The following is a 15,304-nucleotide window of genomic DNA, read 5'->3' on the forward strand; positions in this document are numbered from 1 at the left end:
TTGTAGTTTGGGGCTTCATGAGTCTACCATTAGTCATGCGGTACCAATTGTGATTACCCTAACGCCCATAAATCTAGATAAATGATACTAGTGCCACTCTTTTCAATCAAATTTATCATTAAGTATAATATATGTAGCAGATTGTACAAATCCAGTAATACAGCTTTGTGATAAAAACATCAAAATAAATGGTACTATTATCACTTCCCATTAATTTAAGTTCGTAGCTTGAATTATAAAAAACATTTTAATATCGTTTTCCAATGGTTTGGATTTTTTGTTTTGTTTTTTTCTTGAAAGCTAAATTTTATTCATATACTCTTTCGAAAGTTAACGGAAATAACAATTACAATCTATACAGTATCAACTACATTAAACTTACACCAATCCTCCCAACTAATCGAGCAATTCCTTGTTCTATTCTTGAACCATAAGTAGCCCAGGCTTTTGATGTTAGCAACAATCTTACCAATGTTCACGGGGATATTCAGAAAATGGAAGTCATTTCTAGCTTTCCATAAACACCAACTTGTAACCATGACAACTCCTTGTATTTTCTTCGATCTTACTTGAAGTCCCACATGATTATGAATTTCTATCAAGTCCTTAATCGAGAACATGAAGAAAGAGCTTGCCTTGCACCAAATACTAATCCGGTCCTAGACTTCCAATGCGATCTGACATTCACATAATAAATGATCAGCCGATTCTGGAGCATCCTTACACAAATCGCAGTTGACGTCATTAAACACACAATGACGAGCTTGAAGTGCTAGGAGAGTAGAAATTCTATCCAGTCGCCGCCCTCCACACAAAGATGTTACACTTTTTAGGCACCCATTTGGACCATTTGAAGACATATCTATTGCTGAAGTCGGTACCACTTAACAAAAAAAAAAATTTCAGCCTTCACAGAGAATTCCATATTGTTACATCCCATCCACAACCACTTATCTTTACCATCCCCCATTCTAACCTACTCAAGCTTATTTGCAAGCCCAGTCCACTCATTAAGTTCTACATCACCGCAATGACCATCCGCCCATTGCCACAAGCCCATAAATCTTTTTGATCTCAGATTGTGACTCTCCCCCACAGTACATTTCTTTACTTTCTCAAGCTTGAAAAGATTATGAAATTCATCCTTTAGGGGTATGTTACTGAACCAGGGATCTAACCAAAACCTAATATTTTCCCCATTCCCCACCTTTCCTTTTAACCATCTCGTTAATATAGGCATCCCCAACCTTCACTTTTCCTAGAGATCGAACTATATTTTTCCACACCCCCATAATGGTATTATTGAGAGGCAGCGGACCCCAACTCCTATTCTTACCATGTATTGCATCAACTTTTCTCCATAAACCATCAGTTTCAGTTCTATATCTCCATAACCATTTTGTTAACAATGCCACATTATTATCTCTAAGCCTGCATATTCCCAGCCCCCCGTGTTTGACAGGAGACGCAACACGTTCCCAATAAACCCAATGAACTTTTCTTCCATCACCACTACCACTACATAAGAACCTTTTCATAATAGACTCCAACCTTTCAATCACGTTACCATGGAGCTTTAAAGATGGAGAAATAATACGTGGGCAATGACTCCAATACAGCTTTAATTAAGGTGACCCGACCCCCAATAGATGACCATGACCCTTTCCATATACTTGGTCTAGTTTCAAAAATGTCAAGTATAAAATTCCAGCTAGAAAATTTGTTCATATTCGCCCCAATCATGATACCAAGATGAACAAAGGGTAGACAACCCACTTTACAGTTAACACGTGCAGCCACATCTTTAATTGTACCAGAATCGACACCCACCCCATATAAGCAAGACTTCCTCATGTTTATTTTTAGACCAGAACAGCAATAGAAAACTCTAAGAATGCGAATCATGTTCATCACATTTTCACTAGACCATTCACCCATTATGGTATAGCCGTCCGCGTATAAGAGGTGAGAGAGACTCAGGTTACCATTTGGTAAAGAGATGCCGTTAAAAGCACCCATTTCCTCAGTATGAACGCTTTTATTCATCAACACCACCCCCACGCTGGCGCTTGCAAGCAAGTTCTCATGTCAGCCCTCCAAAGGATCGCACCGAAAACTAAACAGAATGAAAGCCCTCCGCACACAAACAGAGATGATTTGTAACAAAAATTCCACTCTCATATCACAAGCTACAAGCGACATCATTCGCCATTATTTGACTGAAAGAATCCACAGAGGATGCAACTTAAACATGGATTATGTAAAAGTAACATGATTAATACACATTTTAAATCCAGGAAAATGACATGGCAAAATCACAATCATCTAAAAGCAAACAATTTCAAAATGTGTCAAAAGTGTATATACACAAATTCGTTGTATCCAAAATCCAAATCATCAACACCATTTCCTTAACTAGAAGAACGGATTTGTTTCTTTCATGATGTGTATTTCATCGACCTAAAGTAGCAAGCAACAAAAAAACCCCCAATGATGGATTTCCTAATGCTAGTGTACTCTAACCAGATGATGAAACATGAGTCGCAATTACCTTCTGGGAAATGACCATTGGCTCATAACCACCGCCAGATCTCTGAGCCGCTACATCTTCAAGGCGTTTCCAGATAGCTTCTCTTTTGGACTGGCTTTCTTCCTTTCGCAATTCATCTTCTTTGAACTTCTTTGAGCATTCTTCAAAAAGTTGGGGGTCTGCATCAGAAAAGATCTTTCTGACATTTAAGGTCAAACTCTGTACAGCTTGGTTCCAATGGGTTTTGGTGTTTCTTTCCAATGCTGGATATATAATTGGCAAGATTACTTTTCGGTTTTGTCTTATTAGGTTCTCGATATGATCATTGTTCCAAAGGAACAATGCTCTTTCTGCCACCTGCAAATTCAAGAAATTGTTAAAATTTCAACTTCATAGCAGAAAAGGGTAGCTTTTATGATGATTAACAACTTTTTAACATATAAACATATCCCACGAATGGAAAATGTTTAAAATCGAAAAGATTGGACATTTAAACAATTTGGCACCATTATAACACAGATCCTATCAAAATTGTGACTCGAGTTAACTTCTAGGATGTTTCAAAAGATTAACAACATTGCCTACTGCCTAGTATAGATAGTTTTAGTTTTAAAACTCAAATCCACGTGATTCCTCTTGCTTTGTTAACCTGTCAAATATTTTCTTAACACTTTCTATTTGTCATTACAAATTAAGAATGTTCATAATAACTTACAAAACCTTGTTTTCTATGATGTTTCAGGAGATCTGTAATCTTTAGTAGAGTTGTGATGTTAAAATGTTTACGCCCATATTCATAAGTCAAAAGTACTAATATTCCTCGCACTTTCTGCCACTCAAAAACAAAGCCTCTACTTTCTTGCCATTTAAAGATAATTTTTAACATATTTGCCAAATAAGCAGACATATATCTCAAAGTTTTTTTTATTAAGATATTACTAAATTCCTCTAGTCATACATCCAAAAGTACTTTTCAATAATGGCAGAAGTGAGATATTATGTACGCTAAAAACAATACGAGTACAATTCAATTTTACGAAATTAAACTGGGCAAGTAAATAACTTAACCTATAATATTTCCAGAACACATATGGACATATTGCATTTTACAAACATTAAACAAAGTTTTGGATAGTTTGATTCTTGAAATAGAAGAAAACTCCACTTCAGTTTTAAACTTTTAAGGCTAGAAGTCTAGAAGTCTCTGCATCAACTATCACAATCAAAATGTAAAATTCAATGGGGATTAGCACAGGTTTATATGGCAAAGGTATTAATTCGACCCATTTACCTATGAACGGGTTGATTCATGCCATGCTTTTATCTCTAACCAGTCGAAGCGGAAAAAAAAATGAGCTTAATAAAAAATGGGTCAAACAAGTTGGAAGTTAAAGTGTATTTATGATGCAAAAGGGGGTGAGTATTGTATAGTTTGATATAGTTCTTGTAAACAAAAGAAAACTCCATGACAATTTTTTAGGCCAGAAGTTTCCATATCAACTTTCACAATCTTGTAAATCTTTATCGAGAACCTTGGCATCTTAGCACAACTTCATATAATAGATGCATCAATTTCCACCCATTTGCCTATCAGTGGGTGAATTCGGCTATTTTTTTCTATAAAAGGTCAAAGTGAAAAAAAATTCAAAAGGAAATGGGTCAACTGGGTTGAAAGTTGCCAAAAAAAATTATTTATTATTTTTTAACAGCAAATTCCTACTCTATTAGATACCAAATATTCTAATCTATCTCCAAGCTTACAACTGAACCTAAGACCTCCAATCTAAGAGACTAAGAGGCATAAGCCTCTACCAAGTGGGCTAACCCCACATTGGCTGCCAAAAATGTATTCAATGGATAAACATCTTATATCAGTTTATTCAAACAAAAATGATATTACTATTAGAATAATATAATTGTTGCAAATCATATTTGACATACTAATTGTTTATAGAAAACTTTAAACATGAAGTGTTTCTGGTCAGCCAAACCTGACAAAAAATTATAATCTGTTTTTACATTCCCAGTTTTTACCGATTACCCAACCTCCCCGGTTTTTACCCATTACCCAACCTATCCGGCCAGTCTAAATTACCATAATATACCACAAATAACTACCTGAAAATGTGAGCTACTCAAGCAACGAGCAATCTGGCGAAACAAAGGCACCATACATCTTTGAAACTCTGGAGTCTGTGTTGCCTCCAAAACTTCCTCAAGCTCACTCAAAAACATCACTTCCTTTGAACTATTTGTAATCGGCCAATACTTCAACAAACCCCTAATAACTGTATCCGCAAGCTTGCAATCTTTTTCTACAAATTGTGTAATGCAATACGATATTTGTTGGTGATACATCGGTATGCATTTCGGCTTGTGAAGTGGAATTAGTGCCCTCACAAGAAACAATTTATGTTCTTCTTTTAATGGCAACGCGAAACCATTAATTATACTTCCCAATATTTCTAATAATTCAGCAATCCCATTATGTTTTTCGGTTTCAAAAACAAAACGGAAGAATATATTATTGATTGCTTTTCTGATATAAGGGCGGTGCACCATGAATTTTCCATACATTCTGTGAAGAACAAACTTTAAGTATTCCCGTTCTCGTGGATCCTCTGAGTCAAATAAATCTAGCCATTTCAAAACGAAAGCTTGATCGATGTAGCGTTTAGCTAGTTTTGCATCAGTTTCTGGTGATGCTACAAATCTCAAAATAAATTCATAGACTAACTGTAAATGAGGCCATGATGGATCCATGGAAGGTTCTTCTTCTTCACCATCAAAAGTTTCTAACATTTTGTTATCTCGAGGTTGTGGAGTAAGCCTACGAAAGATATTCACCGACACCATCTTCACAATTTCTTGCATAACGATTTCAGGAAATTTCCCACTTGCAGAAGTAACATAATCAACAAGCTCCACCAGCGTTTGTCGCTTGATCTCCTTTTCTTTCAAACTCTTTGTTGGATCAGTGAAGTCAAATACCACACTACATAAAGCCAACTTCCGAATAAACAGATTCTGTTTCTCGGAACTTGGAACATCTTTCAAACTAGGCAACGCCTCATAAACGGTTGAATTTCCATTCAACTTCGAATTTTGAGATTGGAGAATCCTATTGTTGGCGTGATTTGGGCCCGTTGGATGAACTACTGGCCCATGACTGGATGTGGGATTTGAACTACTAGGGCGAGTTACTGCAACATCATTGTTGGTTCTTGAGCTAGTTGATGTATTTGAATAAGAATTTTGGTTTCCTCCGTCTCGATTGTCATGTGACTTATGAGGCTTTTTAGGGCGCCTATTAAGTATCTTGTTCAACATCACTTAAACAAGAAAAAATAAAAGCCTACAACTCACCGATATCCCAACACTAAATCACGAAACTCTATCCCAAAGTCAAAATCCTATTAATCAATAACAAAATTTGGGACTAATGAGAATAAATCCAGAAAAAGCACATAACTTTTTCCAGCTAATTCCAAGAAATCTCCTTTCAACAACTCAAAAATCTCGAAAAACCGAGATAAATCTTACAGATAACTTAAATCAACCAAATCTCGAAAATTGACTTCTCCTGCAAGAGAATTCAAACAAACCCAATAATCAAAAAGGGCAAAAAGAACCCTCCAAAATACACATTTTTCACATATAAAAACACAAGTCTTTACAGTTAATCTTATGAGCCAAGTTTTAAGTTTTACAAGAAATGACTTCATATAACATATAAGTAAGAAAAGGGGTTGATTATATCATCATAACAAATTATCTTAGAAACTAATTAGATCAAAATATAACAGGATCTAGGTATGATCTACAAGACACATATAGCATTCATGAACAAAATTAGCCAAATATTATCATGTAACAAAAGTGTAAACAGATAAACTTAACACCTACAGAAAGTATACTCACATAAAGAAGTTGTTCTCTTGAAACTTGATGAAGAAGAAGAATATATATATATAAATATGTAGAGATAGAGATAGAATCCTGGATCAGTGATAGAAAACTGAAAACGATCTGAGAGAGACGAAAAAGAGGAAGAAAAGGGTGAGAGAGAAAATGGGCTATAATAAGAAAGCGATATTTGGTTCTTTGTCTGACCTGTAATCCTCCTGTATAGTTAGCCAACAATTTAGAAAATGAACTCATTTTCGTTATCAAAATTGAATAAAGTTTGCTTATAGAGTGTTTTTTTAATGTTTTAAAAACCAATTCGTTAGTTGAATCGGTTTGATAATTAAACTATACGAATACCCGTGTAATGCGGCGGTGTAGGTAGTGGCGTGTTGGTGGTGACGATGGTGACTTGTAGTGGCGACGGTGACGAGTAAGATAGATAATTGATATAAAATAATTCATGTGATTTAAGGAGTTAATAAAGATAATTTAATAGATAAAATATGTAATAAATGATTTAAGAGATTTAAAAATTCAAAAAATAGAATACCTAGTTTGTATTATAAAGGAGTATAGATATAGAAGAAGAGATTTGTTGTGTAGTTGCTTTTTTAATGAACTTTTAAGTTTTTGGAAAAAATAAAAATAAAAATTTATTAAACAGCAATTTGAAATATGAAAATGGTTTGAAATTGACACAATTATTTTTCATTAACTATATATATATTTCTAACTTAAAAACATAATCATTTACAATTAAATTTAAAAAACTCCTCTTATGTTATATATTTACATGTTTAAACTACGTTTGATTGTTGTTTATGTTCTTCCATCTTCTTTTAAGGGCATTTTTTTGATTGCCAAGTGTTATTTTTTATTTTATGTTAATTAGGATGGTCCAATATATCAAGCTAAATGGGGAGTGATATTTGTATAACAAAATTTAGCTATCTACAACAAATGTACAAACTGTATTATACAGTGTACAACTATATCATGCGGGATTTGTTGTAGAAAAGAAGAGTACTTATGAAAATATCTTCTAGCAAATTTTATATATATCATCTTTTAGGTTAGTATATTGGTCCTTTTACTTCATTTTATCTTAACAACTCATAAACTCTAGCTAATTTGCCATATCATAAAAAAAATGTTAGATCATAGAAATTTTAATGTCGCATTGTTGTTATATATGAAAAACTGGCAAAGATTATATAAAAGATTACATTAACTATAATAAAGATATAAACCTTAAGCAACCGGATCAGACCATACCCAAATAAAATCTTATTGTTTAACAAACTCTAGCTACAAACTAATAACTAAAAACTCAAATACGAATAGCTTTGTCTAACATACCTCTGTGATGCATAAAAAAAATGAGAAAATCTTTGAATTCGTTTACATTTGAATGTTAGATATCATCTTTAAAGGAGCCATGTGGTATCTTCTTTACCCCTTTATAAAATAAATCAACTTTTATCTTTTTTAACTTTTCAACTTTTAAAATATTTTACTGCACAATTGGATATTATTATGATGTCTCGAATGCTGACTACTAACCATGTTCAAAAAAAAACCTTCATTTTCCTTAACTTTTAACTTTTCTCAACCTACATACTAGATCTACCCAATGTACATCCAAAAGATTTTTCAATTCCGATCAACCTAAACTAACTATCTCATTTATTTATTAATTTAAATTATCTACCCATAATATAATTATAATACCATTAATGATACTATTTACAACATACAATCCTCAACCCTTAACATTACTATATTACTTCTTTTACATCAATTATTTTAAATTAATAACCACAACCACATGTCGTCTTTAGTGCTGCCACCGCATTGCGCCTTACGCAGGTACCCTTTTTAGTTTACAATAATGAGTGCTCATCGTCATGTCTTTCCCAGCTTGAATCTCTTTTAACCCATAAACACGTGCAATCTCATCTCCAACTGAGACCACTTAACTAATCTCATCCACTTAAAAATTCATGTAAAAGTTGCTAATTCTAAAGATCTTGGGAGTCATTTTTATTATTAGATAATCTTACTTTTTAAATAGCAAATAAGGTTGTAGTAACTAGTAATGTATACCCAATACTCATAATCTTGACGTTTTCTTGTTGCTTCGACTAAATCATCACAAGGCTTGGTAGTCAACAAATACATGACAATTCTACGATAAAAAATGCGTTTATTAGGTGACTTTAATAATTATTAATTTTATAGTTTTTGTAGCATAGAAACTGACATTGACAATATTGTAAAAAAATCCAAAACTGAAAACCGTTTATATTTGACTTTTTAAATACACAACGCTTGATCAATACTACTCGTAATAAATAGTTTTTCTACTAGTAAAAGTGATTTAATAAGCAAAACGCAAAACTGCAAAAGCAACAAATTATACGTAATAATTTCGAAAACTTGAACACTGGGCCCAAAAGAGAATATAAAATTTAGAAAAGGGAAGCAGCCATGAGCCATCAATAAACAAAAAGGCGTGGGTGCAAAATTTGGACTGTCGTTCCAGGAGCGTGTGCGAGTGCGACAATTCCTAAAAACAATGTTTTCTAAATCAGTTTATTTTTGTGCTGGTTGAATGACTAATTTTGGTTCAATCGCTTGACTAAATCAATTAAAGCAGTCATCACTTTCATTTTCTTACAAACACCTAGAGATGTTAATGGGATAAATATCTTGTAATGTAACAAATTTTGAACGAATATTTATAGTAAGAAAAAACTAAAGTTGTGTGTATTGTATGTAAACAATTCGAAAATAATGTTTATTGTATGTAAGAAAATGTATTCAACCAATTAAAATCAGACAAGTGACACCTCTATATGGTTGCCACGTATGTTTTCTTACATACAATAAACATTTTTTAAAGTTGTTTACATACAATACACAAAACTTTAGTTATTTCCTATTATAGACATTAGTCCAAAGTTTGTTACATTCCAGGATATTTATCCCGATGTTAATTTATATACTTATAAAAGTTGGCAAATATAATACCCTTACAAGTAATTAACCCAAAAATTATATATGCAAATTACTCAACTTGAAAACACAGTTTAATATATATATTTTTTTTAACAGACTGCCATAGAAAAATTGGGGTGATCAGACTGGGTACCCGACTGAGTACTCTTTCGACTAGCCAAGTTAACTTAATCTTTAAAACATTGCTAAAAGATTGAGTTGTATTAATTTCGTTTATTTTTAGGACACATTTGGTGTTTTAAAGGTTAATAGTGCTTTGAACAACATCTTATTACTTCCTGTATATGAACTTCATTTTGATTTTACTACAATTTTCAAATAATTCAAAAGCCCTAGTTTATATTGATTTTTTTTTTCTTTTGATACAAATATAGGTAGATTCATTTCGGACAAAACCTAGATAAAATAAAATGAGACAAATGGAATAAGCCTGCAATACATGTGTGTGGTTGATGAGGAATTGGATGCCTGCTAAAACCTTGTGCTGGTCTATTTTTTATTTGTCTTTTGTCTTCTGTCATGTCATATTTTGGACAATTTTTATCCTAATTAACGAATCTTATTATATGCTTTTGTTTGTAATTTCATATGCCAAACGTAATAATGTGCGAATGTGCATAAAAAGGCTCATCATTAGTCCGAGGGTCGTCACGTTTGTGAAGGCTCAATTTGGGCCTTATTAATTAGTGATAACTCTATAGTTTACACTTTTCCAACTTGTGTAATTAATTGAATTTGGACTATTTTCAATATTGATAGCTAGCTCCATGCCACCATGTATGCCTATTGAATATTTTATTTTACACATTAAATTTTATTTATTTATTTAGACATTTAACCTTCTAAGAAAAGACTTGTTAAAAGAAAAACACAAGTTGGGCTAATGAAGTATGGCTTTTTAATTTTTAATGTATGGGGATCAAGACCTTAAAGCCCAATTACAAAATGTTGACTTAACCCAATAATAGATTAATAGCCTAAGAAAATTCCAGACAAAAAGAATCCTCTTCCTCAAGAAAACAGTACACAACGCTTAAAATTTTTTTTTTATTTTTCTTCAGTTAATTCATAATTAAAAAAAAAAAAAAAAAAAACAATCCAAGATTTTAATCAATATCTGATCCCATGGACTCTCAATCTGCTAAGGTTTTACCAATTTAACCGCCAGTAAATTATTTTCATTAATTGCGGTTATTGTGTTTGGTTTGTGTAATGTTTGATGATTTTTTGTTTTGTTTTGCAAAACAATAATCAGGAAAAACTGGAAGCTGCAAAGGAACATTATGGACGAGAAATCCGTGTGTTTGAGACGACATCTTCTTCTTCTTCTTCTTCTACTGAGACAACAACAAAACAAGACCCAACAAACACAGATGGTCTTTGCACTTCAGCTCTTATTATTACTCTTTTTATATGTAATCAAGGCTGTATATATATATATATATATACTTTTATCAATTATGAATATTATTGTATAATTCGTTAATTTGTAGAGTTGCCTGATGAGTTTTACGAATTCACCGCGGAAGATTATTATCGTATGTTGAGTACTAAAAAGGAAGGTGAGATGATGTTTTTATTTTGGTTTTTACTATAAATGATAAAAATGAGCTAACAAGTATAATTTTCTTGTTTTGTTAAAGTGTGATGTTGTAAATACAATGTCATTATATAACGAGAATAGAAGCATACGGTTGTTACTTGCAATTAGATATATATATATATAGATGCTCATATGTTCCTATTCGAATGCTCGCTAGATTTTTAAGAACCCGTGAACTTTAGAAGTTTTCTTTGCTTAATTGTGAGATTCGTACAAAAGCTTAATGTTTTTGTTCTTGTGTATCCTTAGGGGATCTGTTTTGTTAGAAGTAAGTACAAATTTCTTTGGTGTTCCGTTTTTAATGAATCAAGGGATAGTTTATTAGGTACTCGTACCCTAATTAATGACAATTTGTACAAGGTGATCTATTCCATTTTGGAGAGACTTAAGTGAGGCATACACCCGATTGAAAAATGGGGAGTGGATTAAGGCTGAATAGTTGTCATTCAGCTATGTTTGTGTTCTGGTGGGGGTGATATCTTTCTTCCCTTATCTCTCTATGTACTATATCTTGTACGCAAGGTTCATACATTAATATCTTATTAACAAAATAATGTGTTTGAAAAAAGTGGTCGTTAATCAAGTGTGTGCACTAATTGGCAGATAATGTTATGAAGACAAGAAAAATTCGAGAAGCAGAACAAGCGGCTCGTAGGTCAAGGATTACCAAGGTAGAAATTGAACGATTTAATGAAATTGACCTCTCTGAAGATCCTCTGCTTGATCTTATTCAATTTAGCGTATTGCAATCTTTAAATTGCTTTAATAGATTTTAACTTCATTTTTTGTGGTACAGGCGGTGATACGTGTTCGTTTTCCAGATAACCACACATTAGAAGCGACGTTCCATCCATCAGAAACAATGCAAAGCTTGGCGGACCTTCTCAAGAAAGTAGTGGCTCAACCAGACATCCCTTTTTATATATGTGAGCATATCATATTCTTTTTTACATTTTCAGTACAGTTACTACACTACATTATGGTATTATGTATAATAGTGTATCTAGATTTAGGCATATATGAAAGGTGTCCACAAATCTGAGAAGTGAGAACATGTTTGGATAGTCATATTAATGGAATATTCCTTTTTTTGGTGTTAGATACTACTCCTCCTAAGAAGCAAATAAAGGACATGTCTCAGGACCTCTATTCTGCTGGCTTTGCTCCTGGAGCAATTGTCTACTTTTCATACAATGAATCAAAAGGTGAGTACTTGAATCACCGTCCTCACATAACTTGGATCGTGCTCATTGGATTTTGGTGTCACTTTTTAATTGCAAGTATCTTTTAGATTTGTGAACACTGTTTCACCTTCATATTTGTTGTTTGTTTGAGTTGATACCTACTTAATGTAGTGCCTAAATCACCGTGACATATGAGTTTAAAACCACTGTTTTTGCTGATTACCAAAGCCATGCTATGACAGGCCATGCTAGGCGTAGTTATGTGGCGCCCATCACTTCAAATAGCTTAATTGGCCATCTAAAATTGACCACATTGATTAGCAAGTAATTATTAAAGCTATGCATTTTAAGGGATCATATTAACGTGATTTTTTCGATTTTGACGGATCAATGTGTTGTTAAACACTTAGATAATGATAATTAGTTATGCACTATGTTAGTTTTATGGAGTTTTAATGCATCAAAACGATGTTTTTAAGTATTCTCACCGTTCTTATTTTAAAAGTGTTCTCACCGGAGTGTTACCCTATATAGGGGGACAATCAAATAAGAACAGTCTTAAAATAAGAACCGGTGAGAACACTTAAAAACTACATTTTGATGCATCAAAAGTCCATAAAACTAACATAGTGTATAACTAATTATCATAATTTAAGTGTTTAACAACACATTGGCCTGTCAAAATCGAAGAAAATCATGTTTTTTGTTTTGTGCATCCATCTTGGATGCATATTCATCAATTTGATGCATCCAACAAAAAACGTGATTTTTTCGATTTTGACGGATCAACGTGTTGTTAAACACTTAGATAATGATAATTAGTTATGCACTATGTTAGTTTTATGGAGTTTTAATGCATCAAAATGATGTCTTTAAGTGTTCTCACCGTTCTTATTTTAAAAGTGTTCCACCGGAGTGTTACCCTATATATATATATTATATATATATATATGTATAAAGTTAATGTATCATTAGGAGATAGTTCTCAATTCCTTGATTTAAGCTAATCATGTTATGTATTTAAATGAACTGTATATGCCCTTCGTTGAATTCTCAGTTAGTGATTAAGTACTAGTAATCGCCTAGCTCCATTCAACACTTCTTGAAGGCATCACCCTCCACCAGCCCTAGCACTAGCTTATGTTTGCTTCATATGAATGATTGAATGGTTAAGAAAAGAGTTATAGTTTGTGTTGCCAATTAGATATTAAATCTACTAGGATATCAGGTCTATACAACTTCACAGCCGTTGGTATAGTGCTTTGTTTGGTGTTCTGCAAACCGGGTGTGGTGTGCAACATGCAACATCAATATTTTTAGGATTTATCTCTAATCAATTTGCCTAAGGATGCCGTTCTAAAAAAATATTTGCCTAACGATGTTTCCTTTTTAGTTGTGTGTATGACGGGTGGAGAGAATATTTAACAATAGATATCAGTGATGGTATGAAAACAACACAGCTATCACTTGAACTGAATATTTTGTATTGGCGGTGCAGGTGATGTTGAAATTGCTGCATCAGGTTCATTCCTTAAAGAGGATGTCATGTCGTTAAAAGGTCTGGAACTCGTTGCTGAACAGGAGAAAGCCGAGGTCAGCCAAGCTACCACCACCGAACCCGTAGCGGCTGCTGCCCAACAACCAGTTCAACCGCGGAAAGCCACTACTGATAAAAAGATGGTGAAGCCAAAGTGGTTGAAAATGTGAACTAGATAACTGATATTTGCTTGAAACATATCTTAGCGTTATGACCATGTAAATCCTGTTTCTGGTAATGTCTTTTCCACAAGTTTAAAGACACTAAAAATATGTCTGTGTCATGGCAAGATTCAGCAGATTAGGCAAAAGTGTTTTTAAAGGGTTATATGATACGCCCTTCAGTTTCACCTTTCTATGCAAGAAAACAACTTGACATTATTCGAAATGATAATGAATTACTATGAATATGTTGCGGGCAAGTGTATGAAACACTTTTCGTAAGTTGATATGTGAAATGCCACTTTTAAATTAAACTATAGAATTTTTTGTAAAGTGTTTGCAAGGATAATTATTGATGGTTGATATCAACGTCACAGTTGATGACCCAGGTTGCTTTCTACTTTCTTGATTAGATATGTTAGTGACATTGAATAATACTTTCATTTTATAATATACGAGCATAGTACCCGTGCGTTGCAGCGGCTAAAAAGTGATGAAAATATAATAGGAAGGCGGTGATGGAGATCGAGGGAAGCGGTGGAGAAGGAAGGCAACAGCGGAGGGTGATAAAAGGTCGATGAGAGCGTGTAATGATTAGAGACAATGTGAGAAATGATGATATATAAGGATTTTATGTATAAGTAAGAGTATTTTAGGAAGAAAAAAAATGCTTAATTTTAAGAACTCCAATACTTTTTATAAGGGAGTATAGATAGTATATATATATATATAGGGGAAGAGAATATGAGGTTATTAGGCATTTAAGTTGGGTGAAAAACTTCTTACATACCTTTTTTAAACCATAAAAATCATGGGGGTCAAACATTTATTTAAAATATTAAAATATTGGTATGTGAGATGTTTTTCACCCAAATTGAATATATTACAACCTCGTATTCACTTTTCTCATAATATATATATATATATATATATATAATAATAATAATATATTGTAATGCAATGTAATGTAAAGTTTAATAGTGAAGAAAGAGGGAGCATAACGACATTCATATATAGATTAGTCAATTTTGTCAATTAAAACTTGGCCTATAAAGTAATTAAACTAATATGAATAGTTGGATTATTAACATGAAAGAAAATTCTTTTTATTTTAAAAAAATCAAAGTTAAAATATTGATAAAATGACAAGTAATATTCGAAAAGGAGGTAGTAGGTAGAATAGAAGTCTTTAACCACCACCAAGGCACCAAACATATTTAAAAATGTCTATAGTTATTTAAACCAATGTTTTTAATACCAATATTTTGTAAAGTGTTTACTTAACTTTTATTTATGATTGAATTTGTAAAACATTGTTTTAAAAGTTAGTTAAAATTGAATTAAGTTGTATTCATTTCT

The 15,304-nt window shown here is 32.8% G+C and overlaps 3 protein-coding genes across 3 annotated transcripts; 1 reads left to right on the forward strand and 2 right to left on the reverse strand.

Annotated features, from left to right (window-relative positions):
• Positions 1 to 1,184: 1,184 nt before the first annotated feature.
• LOC122610762 lies at positions 1,185 to 2,019 on the reverse strand. The gene is made up of 2 exons (XM_043783721.1): positions 1,568 to 2,019; positions 1,185 to 1,518 (listed from the first exon to the last, which is right to left on the reverse strand). The coding sequence occupies exons 1-2, from the start codon at positions 2,017 to 2,019 to the stop codon at positions 1,185 to 1,187; spliced, it is 786 nt and encodes a 261-aa protein (XP_043639656.1).
• A 283-nt stretch (positions 2,020 to 2,302) lies between these two features.
• LOC122611369 (serine/threonine protein phosphatase 2A 57 kDa regulatory subunit B' theta isoform-like) lies at positions 2,303 to 6,505 on the reverse strand. Its single transcript, XM_043784391.1, has 3 exons — positions 6,452 to 6,505; positions 4,649 to 6,113; positions 2,303 to 2,887 (listed from the first exon to the last, which is right to left on the reverse strand). Exons 2-3 carry the CDS (start codon positions 5,858 to 5,860, stop codon positions 2,519 to 2,521), a joined length of 1,581 nt encoding a protein of 526 aa, XP_043640326.1. The 5' UTR covers positions 5,861 to 6,113; positions 6,452 to 6,505; the 3' UTR covers positions 2,303 to 2,518.
• Positions 6,506 to 10,465: 3,960 nt separating this feature from the next.
• LOC122579166 (plant UBX domain-containing protein 1-like) lies at positions 10,466 to 14,171 on the forward strand. Its single transcript, XM_043751278.1, has 7 exons — positions 10,466 to 10,606; positions 10,716 to 10,836; positions 10,954 to 11,022; positions 11,667 to 11,734; positions 11,860 to 11,989; positions 12,164 to 12,268; positions 13,746 to 14,171. The coding sequence occupies exons 1-7, from the start codon at positions 10,586 to 10,588 to the stop codon at positions 13,952 to 13,954; spliced, it is 723 nt and encodes a 240-aa protein (XP_043607213.1). The 5' UTR covers positions 10,466 to 10,585; the 3' UTR covers positions 13,955 to 14,171.
• The last annotated feature ends 1,133 nt before the right edge of the window (positions 14,172 to 15,304 follow it).

This window comes from Erigeron canadensis, chromosome 8 (assembly GCF_010389155.1).
Source record: "Erigeron canadensis isolate Cc75 chromosome 8, C_canadensis_v1, whole genome shotgun sequence".
Taxonomy (NCBI): Eukaryota; Viridiplantae; Streptophyta; class Magnoliopsida; order Asterales; family Asteraceae; genus Erigeron; species Erigeron canadensis.